General features: G+C 46.8%; 1 protein-coding gene across 2 annotated transcripts in view; it reads right to left on the minus strand.

Moving 5' to 3' along the window:
• Nucleotides 1-6: 6 nt before the first annotated feature.
• The window catches only part of stac (SH3 and cysteine rich domain), a 34725-nt gene continuing 16970 nt past the window's right edge, over nucleotides 7-17761 (minus strand). For both annotated transcript variants that reach the window (XM_008285361.1, XM_008285360.1), the window contains 8 exons: nucleotides 17326-17407; nucleotides 17014-17120; nucleotides 16271-16352; nucleotides 14765-14832; nucleotides 10451-10548; nucleotides 5141-5192; nucleotides 4475-4612; nucleotides 7-543 (listed from right to left, as the gene is read on the minus strand). In XM_008285361.1, the coding sequence (XP_008283583.1) occupies nucleotides 445-543; nucleotides 4475-4612; nucleotides 5141-5192; nucleotides 10451-10548; nucleotides 14765-14832; nucleotides 16271-16352; nucleotides 17014-17120; nucleotides 17326-17407 (726 nt within the window). In that variant the 3' untranslated portion in view covers nucleotides 7-444. The remainder of the gene's footprint in view (nucleotides 544-4474; nucleotides 4613-5140; nucleotides 5193-10450; nucleotides 10549-14764; nucleotides 14833-16270; nucleotides 16353-17013; nucleotides 17121-17325; nucleotides 17408-17761) is intronic.

The raw sequence follows: 17761 nt of genomic DNA on the forward strand, positions 1-17761 counted from the left end.
GTTTCTGTGCTGCGACCTCGACAAACAAACACTCCAGCGAGCGGCTGTTTGCTTATTTCAGGCTGAAGCGGTCACTTAGCGGGCCCGCTGTCAAAAACAAACGTCTTGCTGCCGAGTAAAACTAAGGAGGAAATAAAAACCAACACATACAGGATCTATAAATTAAATCAAATCCAGTGACACAGTGATCTCCCGTCTCCTAGCAAACAGTCAGTCGTCGTCCGAGCATCTCTTTCTGTACGTGGAGGGAGACCTGCGACAAAAGTGGAGTCTTTGGTGGCAAAGCCAGCACCACTCGCACAAGTTCACGCTCCAGGTTGTGAAGAGGTGAAGCTCCTTCAGGCGTCGTCGGTTCCTCCTCCTCCGACCTCCAGGTGGCTGCTCCTGCCTCCTCTCTCTCTCTCTCTCTCTCTCTCTCTGTCTTCGTTTCTCTGAGCGTCGGCCTCATATGATCTCCAGAACGTCGCAGGGCACGAAGCCTCTCTTCTTCCCGCTCGCCACCCTGATGAAGCCGCTTCGCTCGACTTCGCCGCTCACGCAGATCTGTGAAGCCGGAGGAGAGAAGTTAGCCCGACGACGAGAAGCTGACGAGAGTCAACACAGTTTAATGACGGCATGAAGGTAGAACTTGTTCCACAGGAAGGACCCTGCATCCTACATCTCTGAGGTTATTTGTGTGACACCGATGTGCTGATACGGAGTTTACAGTCATCCAGGTCACGGCTAGTCTCATAGATTAATCATAACAACTGGACTTGCCTGAGTTCCTTGAAGACGTTCCACCTCTCATCCAACAGGCTTCGATCACTAGAGTTCCAGATATCCTTAAGGAGCCATCAGAAGAAACTCAAGCAAGTCCAGCAGTTAAACCACAAGAATAACTATGACCTGGATGACTGAGGATCTTCACAGACATGGGCTCCTGAAGGATATAAGTATCTGGAAGTCTAGTCAGTCGTAGCCTCTTGGATGAGAGGTGGAACGTCTTCAAGAAACTCAAGCAGTTGCTACCATTAAACTACGAGAGTAGTGTTGACCTGCTCTACCTGCAGGAAGAAAACTCTTTTGGGAGCATTTTGGGAGTTCCAGATACTTCTGCCCATAAGGAGCCATTAGAAGAAACTCAAGCAGGTCCAGTTGCTACGATCAAACGATGAGAATAACCGTGACCTGGATGACTGTGGATCTTCACAGACAATGGCTCCTTCAGGATATCAGCATCTGGAACTCCCAACTAGTCAGTCAGAGCTGATGAAGCCTCTTGGATGATGGTGGAACGTCTTCAAGGAACTCAAGCAGGTCCAGTTGCTACGATCAAACTATGAGAATAGCCGTGACCTGGATGACTGAGGATCTTCACAGACATGGGCTTCTTAAGGACAGAAGTATCTGGAACTCTAGTCAAGCCTCTTGGATGAAACGTCTTCAAGGAACTCAGAAAGTCCAGTTGCTACGACCAAACTACGAGGACAGTGTTGACCTGCTCTACCTGCAGGAAGAAAACCCTTTTGGGAGCATTGAGTAACCACGTCTGTGAGGATTCTCAGCCATCCAGGTCACGGTTATTCTCATAAATTACTCGTAACAACTAGACCTGCTTGAGTTCCTTGAAGACGTTCCACCTCTCGTCCAGTTGCATAACCGCTTTATGACACCGCACACTAAATGTCAGCAGATATACTATGAGGTCAAATGTTTATGGAGACACTTGTCCACATACTTGTGCGTGCTTGTGTTCTGCAGCTGTATTTCATTTTTAGGATCCTTCGTTGGGGCGTACGTCACACCTCTCTGACTCACCAAACCCGCCAGTGGGTTTGAAAGGCATGTTATCTTTACGCAACGCCACAATTACACCATTGATCAGAGCCAGAACCTGTAACCGTCCTCCACTCATCGGTGATGTGCTGCTCGGTTGGAAACCTCGACCAGAATCACCAAAAACACGACACACATCATTAAAAAATGCCCCAAAATAATCTGATTTATGAAAAAAAAACTTCAATCCTCAGCACGACTCAGCTGTGACCAGCAGTCATGTGACATAAAAACTCTTGTACAGAAATGCCGGCTGTGTTTATACTGAGCAGATAAGAGACGAGTCAGTAACCAAATATCCACAGTATGTTCAATATGAGTTTTTTCCAGGGCTGGTAACGCTTGTGGACTCCTGGGAAAATGTTGACTCCAGGCTTTTTTATGTGTGCGTGGAAGATAAATAGTCAAAGAAATGCAGCTTTCATTTTCCCCTCCTCCTCTTTCTGTCTTTATTTATTGTTATTTCTGGCGTTTACTGAACAGAAACGTTGTGGAGAGCTTCTGGTCGAGGTTGTGCTGCTTCCACAGAGGAGCAGGAGTTCAGATTACAGCGAAAAATGTCACAGGAGCAAAAGAAAAAGTCTTCACAGTGAGGTTTGTTTTATCTATTATTTCATTTATCAGCCTCCGTTTGTTTTTCTCTGGTTTTGACAGATCTGATAATGTTGATAAGCTTTATTTGCAGCTTTTTAAAAGCTTCTCAGAGCGTTTTAAAGATGAATTATTCAGTTTTTCTAATCACTGACTGTCAGAACACGCTGCGCTTGCTTCTCGTTCTGAGCTCTCCACAACATCCTCCCCTGGGTCTGTGCGACTGGAAAAGAGAGTCAGCGGGTCACAGACTTATTTTGTGTTCGGTGGTTTCATCTCCACTGGGGGCTACTTACTCTAAGTCCCCTCAGAGTCCCTGCATGTCCTGGAAAGCATTGTGGGAACAAGATCTAAGTACAGCCATTATGCCCAAACGCTAATTTGATGCTAGCTCCGGCGAGGGGAAGGAATCGTGTGCCGAGTCCAGGCGAGCTTTTCACTGAGTGTCTGTGTGAGAGGAGTCGCTGGAGGTAAGAGGCGACGTGGGAGCTGCAGGAGGGTAATAAGACGGCTAAAGAGCTGCTGGCTAATGTGAATCTGATGCGCGCTAATGGCCGGGGTGTGATGATGAATTAGATGCAGGTGTAATGTGGAAACTTGAACGTCGGCGATAAAGGTCACGACTTCCCCAACAACCCACCATGAAGACCTCTGATACCTGATACTGAGGGCTGGATTAGTCCTCCGTGTGTTTAGTCTTCCCAGAAACAATGAACCCGAACAACAAGCACATCGCTGCTCCTCTTGAGGAAAACAGTCGAGCTTTGAGCCTATTTTAATTTCACTCAGCAGGTTTATATTCCATCACAGCAAAGTCACTGTTTGCTCCAAAACTGACCTCAAGCAAACCTACAGCTAAACCCGACGTACATGAATGCCTTTAAATACACCTGGTCCAGAGTCAGTCGACCCAAACCGACCCGAACGGAGAGTCTGAGCGGCGACATCGGCAGCAGCACGAAGCTCCATCACTTAACAAGCAGCTGTGGTTTAAACAAAACAAGCTCGTGTTTTTAATTAACTGAATCCCGGCACTCCATCTGATTAGAGAATAACTTGAACCCAGCCCGACTCGAGTCCTGGGTCGGGTCTCAGGTCACAGAAATCTACGACACGTCTTCTGAAAACAAGTAAAAGGCTTCCCCCAGATTTAGCATTTTCATACAAAGAAGTACGTTGCAATCAGCATTAATTAAAGAAGCCATAATCATCTAGATAATATGTGCTGGTATCCGCCTGCCATTGAACTTTCTCCTTCTGCCGTCCATGTGTGAGCATTTTCCAAATCGCTTTTACTACCGGAAACAGCAGCAGCATCTGGGGTGGAAGCCACCACACTGAGGAATCTGGATCACGCAGTCCGGCAGCGCTGCTAGTTTCTGTTGTTCACACAACAAAACAAGTCAAGAGTTCATTTACAAAAACAGAAACAAACCTTCAGGAAACCCACTTCTACCTACGACTACCTGAGACAGCATCAATCAAACCAAAGTCATCTCTGTTGTTGTCATTTCTGCTGAGTCAGATCTTCACTTTGATCGATTTTGTCTCAAGCAAACAAAAAAACAATAGTTTTCTGCAAATCTAGAAAAATGGAGTTCTCTGTTTTTGGATACCAGAGCGACAGGGAGGTGAGACGTGGTCTATGTGAGCCGCCTGCTGACAGAAGGCTGAAAACACCTAAACATGTCCTGAACAATACAACCAACCAGTCGAGGGACGTAGACACTGACTGTAGCAGGACCATCTAGGACAGGGGTGCCCAATCCTGGTCCTCGAGAACCCCTATCCAGCATGTTCTAGATGTGTCCCTCTTCCAACACACCTGATTCACATGATCAGAATCGTTATCAGGCTTCTGCAGAGCTTGATGATGAGCTGATCATTTGAATCAGGTGTGTCGGAAGAGGGACACATCTAGAACATGCAGGACTGTGGCCCTCCAGGACCAGGATTGGGCACCCCTGATCTAAGATGTAAGGTTTTCATTCAGCACTGCACTCTGCTCCCATCAGACGCCTTCACTCATCGTTATCGTCATCACAGAGGGTAGATCCAACAGTACCTGCCCCTCCTTCAGGGTGATCTGGCCCTGCTCCTTGCAGCCGATGAACGTCCTGTTGCACCTGAACACTTGGTCTCCGGTCCGCAGCTGGTGAGCGAAGGCTGCTGGGAAGAAACCGATCCGGTCCTCGATCACCCCCTGAAAAGAAATATGAGTTCAGATAAGAGGATGACAAAGCCAGCATTAGAGCCTCGACTAAAACAACTTCCTGTTCCTGTACAGACACCTGCTCTGATTCAGTCCAGTGTAGACGTGGTTTATACACCATGTACAGCTCATGTTACATCAGGGCTCATGTTGGCCTCTGGACTTGGTTTCTGTTGTTCACAGACCAAACAGGCCAGATGTGTGTGTTCATCTGCAGCCTGCACACAACAACAGAATGCGAGATGAGCTTCTTCATGGTCTGCTGGCGACGGGACGCCTCTGCAGTCACCATTCAGCCCTTTGCTCTCCCTAATTTATCCGTCATACTTCTCTGTCCTGACGTGGCCTGTTTCCTCGCTGCTGTAATTGATGGCTTCATTTTCTGTAATTTATCACTTCATTTCTTTAATGGCCTTTTTTTAGGGGGGGACCCACCAAAAATATGCAAATTCATCACAAATTAGCATCTTCAGAAGTTAGTTATTCCCACTACTTCAGAGCACTTTGCTGGTGTCGTACCTTCCACCAGTCGTCGTTGGAGTCGTCCGCCAGTAAGATCCTGTCTCCTGCTCTGTAACACACAAAACCAGAGAAAAAGTCAATTACAACAGAGGAAGAACTACTCAGAGAGGGTTTGTCTTGTATTCGCACAAAAATAATGGTTCTAAAATGGTTCTGAAGAAGGATCAACTGAAGAACCTCTTTAATCAGGGGGTGGTTCCTTACGTACTGTAGGAGGTTCTGTAAAATATTAAAAGTTGGTATTGTGGTGACAGAAGCTAATAAATCCAAAGTTGGCATCTTGTCATATGTCGTCCAAAACCCTAAATATTAAATGTATCGTGAATTCTTATATTTGGTCTGTTTGCTGTAAAGAAACTTGGACGATTATCAAGTTGATGTTTTTTTTAGAACCCGGTGGATCCACAAAGAACCATCTAGAAAATGGTTTTTAGAGTCTATACGAGTCTCTTTTCGCTGAAGTTCTTGGGACGGCCACTTGTGGTGCTGAAAGGAACCACTTCATATGGTTCTTTAAGGCCTGTTTGGGGGTTCTCTGAAGAACCAGTTGAAGAAATGGTTCTTTGAAGGATCGCTTGCTTAAAAGGTTCTTTGTGGAACTGGTTCTGAGGAACCCTGGCTCCAGCTAGTACCTTTACTTTACTGAGTGTATAAAACTACATCGGCCTCCAGTGAAGTTTTCTCCGTATTGCAGTGAAAATATCGTCCACCAGCAACTGTTTGAACCGTCGCTGGAAATTCTCAACTTGCTTTTGTTTATTTCTTTATTGTTTCAGGAGTTTCTACTGAACTTAAAGCTGACGTGTGATTCTCAGAACGTCTGCAGGTTTCACGATAGAGGCCAGTGGCTCCAAACCCAAGAGTCTAGCGGCTGCTCTGTGTGATGCTGTTCTTTCAGTTTTTCATGTTACAGTTTGATCTTAAAGGTTGTCGGTGTGTTTTGTCTATTACATTTTATTTTGAAGACTGATTGTAATCCCGTTTCCTGTCTTGTTTTCTGTACATATTGTGTCGTTGCCTTTCTGATAACACGTTCAGCACTTTGGTCATCGAGGCTCGTTTCAACACTTGCTGTACAAATTAACTTGATCTGATCCGACAGCTGTCTGTTCTGAGTGGAAAGAACATAAAAGTCAGACGTCCGTGCACAGCCAGTGGCTCCACACAACCAGACTCCAGCGCCTCTTTTGTATATTTGTGCACGAGCTGAATGCAGGCGGTGGGAACCAGAGCCACGGTGAATCTGGCACATGCTAACGATCTGAACACGCTGAACCGCCACCGTCTACCAGGACCCAGGGCTGAGCGGACCAAACACACCAAGTCCATCAGATGAGTACATGTAGGGTGAGGATGCTGCATAATCCAGCAGAACAGAAGGTGTTCTCACCCCTAAATGACACTTGATAAACCTTAATTCTGTTTGCTGTAAGTAATTCCCCTCCATCCAGGAAATGCGTGATTCATCGTATCCCATCGCCGCATGTGCCGTAATTACTAACATCTGCTCCAAAGCCGTCAGCTAGGTTTGACCAATAAAAATCAAAAGGACCAGCGCAGTCGAGCCAAATGTTGGTTTACGTAATTCTCCCTTTGTCTTCCTTTTGTGGTTCGGTTACGAGACTGGCTGCCCTTTGCTTCGGTAATAATCGGCGTGACTCACAGCACACTGTTTAATGTAGGTGAGAAAACCAAAGCACCTGACGTCGTAAAGTCTTGCGAGGTGACGAAAACAAACCAAAATGTTCCAGTCGGGAGAACAGGAAGCGAGTGAGCCTTTTGTGTCTAAATCTGTCCAAATATTAAAAACAAAAAGTGAGTCACGAAATGAAGCCACTACAACGAGAGCTGGTTTTTCTGAAGCTGATATTTTAAAACCCATCATCATCGTTGCAATCACCACATTCAGAGTAATCACATCATCAGAGCATGTGGCGGCGAGCAGAATTAATCACAAACCTGATTTTCTCACTTAAAATGAAGAATGAAGCTTTTGATTAAGGATTCCTTTTTTTTTTTTTTCCATATTTCCCCTCAGTGTGTTTGATGTGTTGATTAGTGCCTGCAGAGAGCCTCAGAGGAGGAAGGAACCTGGATTCTCATGAAACAAAGGTGTTGCTGGACGGGGAGGAAGAAGTCAGTGAGTTTCAGATGACAAGTGAGGTTTTTCCCTCAAACAAAGAGAGACGAAGGACCGTGTGTGTGTGCTGGAAAGAGACGGGGAGATCAAGTGCGCTCTTATCCTTAAATCCTCTGAAGATTTCTGCGAGAACCAGGAACAAATGGGTACTTATGCTGAAGGACTGCCGCTGATGGATGTTCCCGCCGCTGAGGGCCGTCTTCTAAGTATGCTGCACATGATGCTGCATCAATCACGGCTCAGGCAGGGAACAAAACCCGGACGCTGATCCTCAGATCGCAATAAGTCTTGCGGTAATGAGGCCGGACATTCTTTAAATTGCTGTCGCAGTATTTGTGCGTAAAGATGGCGGCCTGCTGATGACGGCGTAACATTCCATCTGAGCTAATTTAAGCTGGATTTACGGGAAACTTAACAGCTTTTCACGTTTAAGAAAACACAGCTGTTGAGATGAAAGCGTGATTTGCAGTAGAGTGGTGACAAAATGACCTCCTGTGTCTCTTCCTCAACACTTTTATTTGACCTCGATCGAACACGTCAAGGAAGGATGTGAAGGAGGATTGATGAGGACACGAGGGAACACGGCCTCAGAGGCTCCGACTGACTCCAACTAGGCTGCTTAATAACGTGCATGTTGTTGAGGTGGATCTGAGGTGGATGGTGCACAGCTTGGAGTAGCATTAGTTCTTTTAGTGAAGGTGGGACCAATGTGTCCTGTGCTGAAGGAGATAAGGAAAGGAAACAGGGAAGAAAGCACCTCTCCTTAACAGTTAGAACTCCTGCAGCTTTTATCAAGGCCGGGTCATTCCACTTCATCCATCCATCATCTCTACACCTTCATCCTCACCAGGGTCATGGGGGGCGGAGCCTATCCCAGCTGACTCAGGGTGAAGGCAGGTTCACCTGGACAGGTAACCAGTCTATCACAGGGCTACACTTAGAGACAGACAACCAAGCACACTCACATTCACACCTACGGACAATTTACAATCACCAATTAACCTCAGCATGTTTCTGGACTGTGGGAGGAAGCCGGAGAACCCGGAGAGAACCCACGCTGCACGGGGAGAACATGGAGACTCCACGCAGGAAGATCCCGGGTGTCCTCACCGGGACGCCAACCGGCGACCTTCTAGCTGTGAGGCCACGGTGCTAACCACTGATCCACCTGCAGCCACATGTATATATCAGTGTACAAAACTTCAGAACTGTAGCTCCATTATTTCTCACGTTGTGGCGCTTCCACAGATTGGCGTGAAGAAAACGAATCGACGTAACCAGATCCTCTCTGTAAGAAGCTTTAACTCAAAAACTAGTGTCGCCTCATAATCTGTCAAACTGAAGATGGTTGGGAGGAGGACGTGAATGGAGGCAGAATGAGCCGACTGCACCTTAAACACCTCTGCTGTCACTTCAAACCTTCTGCAGCTAAAAAGACTGTTTGATTACAACCTGTGTGTCGGTTCTGGCCACAGACCAATCAGTGCCACACGAGCTGATGGCTTTACTTAGCGGCTAATTACAGCAGCAACACCTCCGGACATCAGCGACTGAACTCACAGGGTGTGTTGGAAATCTGTCGGCCTTTGCTACCAAGTGCACGACATCAGCTCTCCTGAGTCAGAACTCTGTGTGTCGGTGGCGTCTGGTGAACTCGTGTGAGGTAGAAAGTCGCTGCATTGCATTCAGTTTGATTTATATAAGTCATCTCAGGCCCAGACCTTACAGTATTATACCGCAGATATATTATATAAGAGAGAAACCCAACCAATCCAGACGCCTGACATTGAGCAGGCGCTTTGGCAGCAGTGGACAGACCCTCTGAAGCCCAGACAGGGCGTTTTATCTTCAAAAGAAATTCCAAAAGGACCATTTATCAGCTGGAAGACGCAACACAGCACACAGCTAGTTAACCGGTTAGCTCTGAACGTAGCTTCGCTCTGAAGATGTTTGTAGTGATGTTGGGTCTTATTTGGTACCAAGCAGCAACAGAACTCTGAAGTCCAAAGACAGAACTGTAAATGCAAGAAATGAAAAAAGAAATGTTTGGGTCACATGAGGTCAGTCCTGCAGAACCACCTGATGCTGTATGGCCCAAACTAAATGCTTCGCTGATGGATGTCATGCAATAAATGTGATGCTTTTAGCACATTTATGGATGTTATATATGTTGTATTTTATGAAACTTTTATTTTGGTGGTTTACTCTGAGTCCTTCCTCCATCACCAGTGACTTTTATTTCTCATTTTACAGCAACGTGTTAATTTCCAACAGCTACAGAAAGCGGCAGCAGCTTCCTTCAGACTCCATCCGTCTTCGGCCCCGATTCTAAATTACGCAGGTGAAGAATGTGAACGTCTCATCATTTAAACCGCGATAAATCAAGTTAAACCAGCGTATCCCGTCTGAGCCGCTGGCACGCTGCCGGAGCCTCGTGGGAGCTATAAATGGTCTCATGAAGCTACTTCCAAAGACCGTCGATCTCTCTCGGGCCGAATCTAAAGAGACACGTGAGCGGCTCTGTATTAATAGACGACACGCGCAGGTACCGTTAATGAGGACGCGCCGGAGAAATAAGTCTTGGAGGAGCGTTGGCTAAAACGAGGACGCTAATTAGCTCCTGTTCTGGTGTATTCTAACCTGTACTGGTCTGAGTGAAGCGATTACGCAGAACGAACAGAGAAAACACAAAGACGACTTGATTTCAGAAGAAGAAGAAGAAATAATGATGCAGTTAATCAGTCTATTGTAATTATCTGTGTAGCTGTTGTGTAGCTGTAGACATAAGATGCATAAAGGAGTTGTCGAAATAATTAAAAACTAATGATCATAATTAAAAAGTAATATTTAGGAGCTGGAACTGGAACAAATTGCAAAGATGAAATGAGCCGCTTAACTTCTTCTGTTTTACATTTTTCTGTTGGGGACAAAAATACTCGCATGAATTAATGAGAGCTGGATTCAGTCTGTGTTGTTCACAGGATTTAAGTCCAGTTTCATGGAGAGGTCAGACTGCAGCACCTCGGCCGTAGTTTACATCCCAGAAACACGAATAATAAAAACGTTACAGTCAGAGTCAGTCAGTCTGTGATGTTTCATCTGCATCCCATGACCGGTGTCGTGTTGTGTAACATGCATGTGACGTGCATGTGCACGTGTGAACCGACCTCATCTCCAAGTCGTGGCTCTCCTGGGCGGCGAAGCTGTACAAGGCCACGTAGGTGTTGAGCTTCAGGACGTCTTTCTGCAGCTGGCTCTGCTCCAACTAGACGACAAACACACACCAAACACACAAAGTCCAGGATTACACTCTCCATTGTCTCCTTTCTCAGTCGCGTCCTAAAATAGTATTTCTGGCGTTCACGGTAGCAGGAGAAGCCCTTGTTTACGGCACGTCGATAGACCGAGGAGCTGCTGAAGTTGTCTTGCAATCTGTTCTCTTTAATCCTCCGTCAACATGAGTGGGAGAAGCAGGATGAGGTTTTCATGAAGTTGGGACAGCACAGGGCCGTGGGTGGAGAGGAAGTTCTCAGAGAAGTGTTAGCACAATTAGCGGGGAGACGTGCCGCCATTCTGGCGCTATTCGCACCTGCTCAGACGACTGGTGGGTGCGTTTTCCTGTTCCATCACCCAATACCTTGAGTCTGAATCCTGCACGCTGTGTCCCTGAAACCCATCCAGACGGTACCGTGTCCCCTGCCTGCATGGCAACAGGAGGGAAACTGCTGAGAGACTTTTTACGACACTATTGGCTGTTTTGGTGCAAAAGTAGAGTTTCCATCTTTGTGGCGCTGTGTAGTAATGAAGAGTAGTGTTTCTGGTCCTCTGTGGCTCCCCGAGCGTCACCATGTGGACTGGAAATGTGGCTGATGGATGAGTCCAGTTAACGGCGGCCACGAGGCAAACTGCCTCTGTGGCCTCCGGGCGAGAACAACAGCACCGAGCGGCGGCGATCCATTACAGCTAAGTACGAGCTGCTCGCTCGCCTTGAGAGGCTGCTGATGGCGCGGCGGCCCGGAACAGGAGAGGAGAGGTCGGGTCGGCCACGACAACAGCCTCCTTTGTTACTGAGTTCTCCAAAAAGAAGAAAGGATTCAAAGTGAAGGACAACGTGGTGACGGGAAGAGCAGCGTGTGTTCCTGTAACCCTCCAGTGAGAGATGTTCAGTCACCTGAAGGCAGCACGATGGCCTCTGGACAGGCTGCTGGAGTTCACATGTTGATAAACTGTTGAGAACGGATTCATCCAGCAGCTACGGAGCCACATTATCATCAACTCACTGACAACTATTTATCCTGCACTTCAAAAAGAAAAAGCAGCACAACCAGAGCTAGAAGTGGTCAAACGTCTTTTGATTGATATAAACAGTTAGAATGAAATAAATCATTTTTTAAAAAGGAAGAAAGAATGTTTTTGATTATTATACAAAAGAGAAACGGGATCAACACGTACAACATTTTCCTAAGAGCCCAGAGATGAACAGACTTACTAACATATTTTACTACGAACATCTTTAGTACCAATAATTACTTCAATAATAATTCATATTTATTATTTACAAGGACTGTGTCCCAATCCAGTCCAATTTTCAGAGACAATACAGAGTTAAAGTACACTAAGAATAAGAAAGTGCATCCTGTAGGATCTGTCTAGAACGTAGAGTCCACAGAGTACAGGCTTAAAAATCAATATGTGAAAACCTGCATTGTTTTGTCAGACTGTGGATTAACTGTATGCGGTGGTTTAGCTCCCAATGGGCACCAAGACAAAGACTTCCTGAGCTTGTGTTTTCAGAACCAGTTTCCAGGAGGACAGATCTACCCTATCAGGTGTCCGATGACTTAAACATCATCAGAACAGAGCAAACGTCCACTTTGCTCATTTGCGATGACGCTGTAAATTACAAATGGCATCCTTAGCATGCTGCCACAAATCTGGCTCTCAGTGGATGACACCTGTGAGACAGTCGACGTAAGAAAAGAGTCTGTGCTCAATAAAGCCAGAACCAATCAGTTTAAAACACCTTAACTGGCCTCCCAGGTTTCCATACTTCTCTCCTGTCAGCTCTGTGTAAACACATCCGACAGCCAGTGATTTAAACAATACATAAAGTAAAAACCCAGTCAATACAATATGTGTGAGTTCAAAATTCACTCTGCTTTTAGCTCTGCTTTGGTCTCCACACCGTGCCATGTGGTGCCGGGGAGGCAATAACACAAAACAACGAGCTGAAACAGTTCATAGATTCAGAGGGAACTGCAGAACCAGTTGATGTTTACACAGTAAGAAATATCTTCATTTAATCCGACGTTGATATAAAAATATTTACTGGTGCAGCCTTAAGAGATCATTTCCCTTCTTTTTATTTCCTCCTCTAGAAAATGATTCTGAAAGTAAAGCATCCACGTGTCCGTCCGCAGCAGCAAGAAAAGTTTGTTTGGAATAAACAGAAGCCGTCGCAGATGAAGGGAAAAGTGAAAAGAGCGCCATCTCATAAAACCCGACTCTCCAAACAGAGAACCGGAGCAGAAAGACATCACAGCCTGCACCACACTATTTTACTGTCAATTGATCTCAGAGAGTTCGACACTAAACCTGAACAGAGTGAACAGATGGCCGTCCTCAGTGTGTGTGTGTGTGTGTGTGTGTGTGTGTGTGTGTGTGTGTGTGTGTGTGAGTCTCTCATCTCAATTTGGAGCCTCCTTCTCTGGTGAAGAAGCAGTTTTCGAGCGTTTTTCTCTGCTCATTACCCTGCAGAGCCTCCATCTGTCCGTCCGCCGGCCCGAGCTAATGGACCTGTCGGGTGACAGACAAACAGCCCGCTGCCAGCTGCGCTCGGTCCAGCCCGACAGCACCACACGACACACTCCGAGCCTGGACCGGACCGCTAGACTGAATTACAGAGGAGACGTGTGTGTGTGTGTGTGTGTGTTCACCTTGTATGGCTATTTGCTCATTTTTGTGTTCGTCCAAGTATCTGTGGTCTTTTTCCACTGTTGACAACGGAGATAAACACGTTAAACTACAAAAGTAAACAGGATAGATGGCCGCGCATAGAAAATATGTCGAGAGAGCGGCGGTACCGAACGCAGCGCTCCCACAGAACCCGCCGTGGAGGGCGAAGACGGAGCAGGGAGAAGAACAGTTCTGAAATCTGCCCATGAAATATTCATGGCTGCTCTGCGGGGGGCGCCGAGATGTTCACAGAGGTTTAACCTTTTTCTTTCTCTGGCTTGAATTCTGCACCATCAGCTCTGCATCCCCGCTGCAGAGAGTAAACACAGCAGCACCGGGCCCAGAGCCGCAGACCCCAACGTTAAGGTCAAGGCTCCTCCGTATCAGCACAGGCCAGCGGTCGCGTCAGCTCCCGCCTGATTTGTTACAGCGGGGAGAGAAAAAGAGAGTTTTCCCCCAACGTCCTGGGAAATTCAGCGGCGATGGGGACAGAATGCTAAATGGACACAGAGCGGGCTGCTGGCTGGAAGTCAGTTCTCAGACTGACCAGGCAGAGTTCAGCCACTGGTCAGCGAACACAGTCGGTTCTCAGAGGTTCTCGGACCGTGCAAACAGCTTCTGTCACAGCAGAACGACTGACGCTGTAGAAACTGAGGGGAAAGGACTGAAACTGTGAAGCTGATGCCAGAACAGCTGACTGCTGATAACAGCCTCTAAACCAGCACCTGCCTGTAGAATGAACACCTTGTTGCTCTGCTTCAGCCCAAAACATGTCGGTGGGTCTGAAAGGCAGCCGTCTTTAAATAAGAATTAGAAAGTTGAAAGAATCATATTTTCCACTTGTTGAACATCATTTTTAACTTCCTTTTTCAACCACATCTAAGCCTGAAATCACGTTGTTTCATCTAAATTGTTTAATTCTATTCCTCTCATTTGAACATTTTCCAAATTAAATCCCTTGTTCTGATCAGATTCTGTAGAGATGTGCAGGACTTTGTCTTGTAGTGGAAAAATCAGCCCACAATGAGTCATAATGTGACAAACAACACCCGGAAACTGCAGTTTAAAGGAGTTTAAAAGCTTTTTCCGTTCCTAGAAGTGTAAGGAAATTGTCTCTGCAGGTGTAAAACCTCCACCTCTGAAGCTGTGTTTTAACCTAAATTGAAGGCTCACGTGGTTTCTGAAGGACAAAAGAATCGTGCGACCTTTTACGAGCGTTGAGAACAACTAATAAGTGGCTGTAAAAAACAAAAAGGACACTTTGAATATTAAATGTTTTCATCAAACAACAGCCATTGACATGTGATTTCTGTCTTTTGCCTTAAAAACCTATTAAAGTAATTCTGGGCACAAAAAAATAAAGAATTCAAGCACTTTCCTGCAGATAGAAGCAGCCTGAACATGAAGGCCCGTGTGCAGAGTGTTGTGAGGACGGCCGTGTTCAGGCTAACAGCACACTCACGGCCACACACCTGCCAGCATTACATATGCATTATGTAAAATAATTTGATGGATTCGTTGCTCACCGGCAAATCGTCAGGTTTTCTCTCCGGCTGGTGGTAAAGCTCCGTCCCGTTCTCCATGACTGTAAAGACTGAAAAAAAACAAAAAATCAGAACGGCAGATAAACATGATGAACAGTTTAAACTCTTTAAGGTCCTGGTGGCAAAAGTTATACGAGATAAAAATGGTGGAATTCATCCGAAACTAAAGGAAATAAAAAGGGACACTCGGGCTACGTTCACACTGCAGGACTTGATGCTCAATGAGGATTTCTTTGTGACTTCCTTCACGTTTCCACTTCAATGCGACTTGTATGTGATCTGCTGTGTGAACTTCATACGACCCAAAAGTGTCCCGCATGCGCAGAAGAGGACACGACGACGTCACACGCAGCGAGCGTGCTCAGTGTTTATGGAAGTAAACATGGATGGTAACGGTGGAGCGTATCTGCCACTCCCCCGCCGCCACCGATGGAGGAAACAGAAGTGTGAGCGCTAACTAAACTAGCATCAGCAGCCAAGTACTGCCTGTGTGTTCTGGACACTTCCACCCCGTCAGAGCGCTGCCCCGGGGTGGAACATTTGGATATTCGTCACTAATTGGGCCCAAACATCCAGAGAGCAGACAGTGGTTCTCGGACCAGCCCTAGTCTGTCGTGTATCAGTGTAGGTCGGATAAACGCGACCTGGCTGTTCAGACAAAAGCCTCGTGGCCAAAGATCAGACACCTGTCAGGTTTAGGACCACATATCCAAGCGGCCCATTTGAAATGGGCTCTGTGTTGTTCAGACAGTCATGAACAGACCAGATACAGGTCGCATAGGGGCAGAACAACATCGGATTTGGGTCACTCCAGCTGCTGTCTGAACGCAGCCTTTGATCATCGATGCAATTTTTTGTTTGGAGCTTTGGCCTGAAGGTGGCACTAAACCAACGATGTCATCGACATCATGAGGGCTCATATTCATAAATATCCAAAGCAGGTCCATTCAGCACAGCTGTCTTTTTTCTGTTAACCCGACCACCATCGAGAACTAAAGCGCCATCAAGGCCACCAGGCAGAGGCCAAAAACACATTCATGCTGCCTTTTGTTACTGAGCTGCTATTCTCTGCAGGAAATAGCTTAGCATTGAAGCCGTGCTTCAGAGTACTGCGGGCTACCAATCAACCAGTCTCCTTGTAATTCTGTCTTCACTGCTCCGAGTGAAAGCCTCAGAGTGGGACGGGTCAGCGCCGTGCCCTTTTCTACAAAGACTATTGTGCAGCTGAAAACTCCCAAGCCGCCACTTAATCAGACACAATGCAGGTAAAGGACAGAAAAAAGAGAGGTCCAAATGTTTCCCCTGAATGTCTGATGGTCTGGTCTATAGAGGAGTCCGACAGCAGACAGAGCGAGTTCAGCTCGGTGGGAAGAACCTTCTCGATGTTGCAACCGCCTCAGACTCTCTTGTGGGAAGAGTCGTGGTTTTTCCCGTGTCGCTGCGTGGCTCTGATCCAGATGTACACAGTGTGCTGCGGCGGATACTCACCGTCATCACTGTGCTTTCTGGACAACTCCTGCCTGCTGCTGTGAGCCACGACTTCCTCTGGAACCTTGTCCAAGTCGCTGGTCTGCAGAGAGCAGACACAAAGAGTCAGATATGTAGAATAAGAGACGGACTGGTTTGATTTCTGAGCACCAAACTCTCTGTGCTTTCACAGAGGAACCAGCTATCTGGAGTGTAGTAAACAGTCTGCATTTGGAAACCATTATCAGAACCCCTGTTGAGACTACATTGTCTTTGTAAGCCTCCGCTGACACACACACCCATCCAGCTGCACAGGACAGGACGGCGTGGCCCCGACCCAACAGCTTTCAGATGTCATCACACGGAGGCATGCGTCCAGAGCGCACACGCCGCTCGGCTTACATTACCGGCGATACGCTATGAGAAACAGATTGGGTCGTACGCACGCAGACGGAGAGGACGGCGGCTCGACAATCAGTCTAATCCATCTTCGGTACTGTAACACGAGCATCTCCCATCATGAGGCCCAGACTGCCTTTATTGGTAGTGTTTACAGGCCTGCGGCGGCCGTATCTATTTAGACCATCAGTGTGTCTTCTTCCACAAGTGGGGCAAAAATATAAAGTACCAGAACTAAAGTCTTTATTTGTCTGCATGACGTTTAACAGAGAGAAGGCTTGAGATAACAGATAGGGACAAATAAAGCTGAAGATATAACGAGTGTGTGGATTTAAAAACAGCACCAACGGGTATCCGGGTCTTACCGAGTTTCTGTGCGGAGACTCGGAGCCGCTGGCCCTCTTGGCCTTTTGCGCCAGCGACGTCCCAAACCTCAGGGCTTCGTACACGGGGTCCACCTTATTACCGCAGGCTTCAGACAAGAACAAGAGCAGCCGTTACACAAGAGACAAAGAAACCTGAGACTTCATCACAACACAGCGACGATTTACAAAAACTACAAAACCTGGTGCATAAACCGGCTCAAGTGGAAAAGTGGTTGAGGGGGGATGGAGTTAAGGTTTCACTTCTCATCCCACACACAGCTGAAATGATTATGGAGATGTGAGCCCGCTCACCGATGGGCATGACTTCTTTGATGCAGCCGTACTGCTCCTGGATCAGTAACGGGGAGCTGTAGTATCGCCGGAAGCCTTTTGGCTGCAGAGAGCGGGACAGACGGGGGGGAAGAGAGAGAGGCGACAGACATTAGAGACGAATCGATGTGCAGCACCGCAGGCGGCACCGAAACGCTGCACAGCACTCTGCTCAGTCAGATGGTTCTGGACGCATCGGACTTCGTAGAATTAAAGTTCTGCAACGCTGGATGTTGGGATGTTTTGACAGAAGACAAATTCAATCTGTCCCAGGCAGAAAACACACCATACGTGTGTGTGTGTGAGTGTGTGTGTGTGTGTGTGTGTGTGTGTGTGTGTGAAGGTACACAACCAAACACTGGTATAAAAGACATTCATCTCCACTGTTTAATCTAACTGATAATCATAGAATTGCCAA

The sequence above is a fragment of the Stegastes partitus genome, unplaced genomic scaffold (assembly GCF_000690725.1).
Source record: "Stegastes partitus isolate 25-593 unplaced genomic scaffold, Stegastes_partitus-1.0.2 Scaffold399, whole genome shotgun sequence".
NCBI lineage: Eukaryota > Metazoa > Chordata > Actinopteri > Pomacentridae > Stegastes > Stegastes partitus.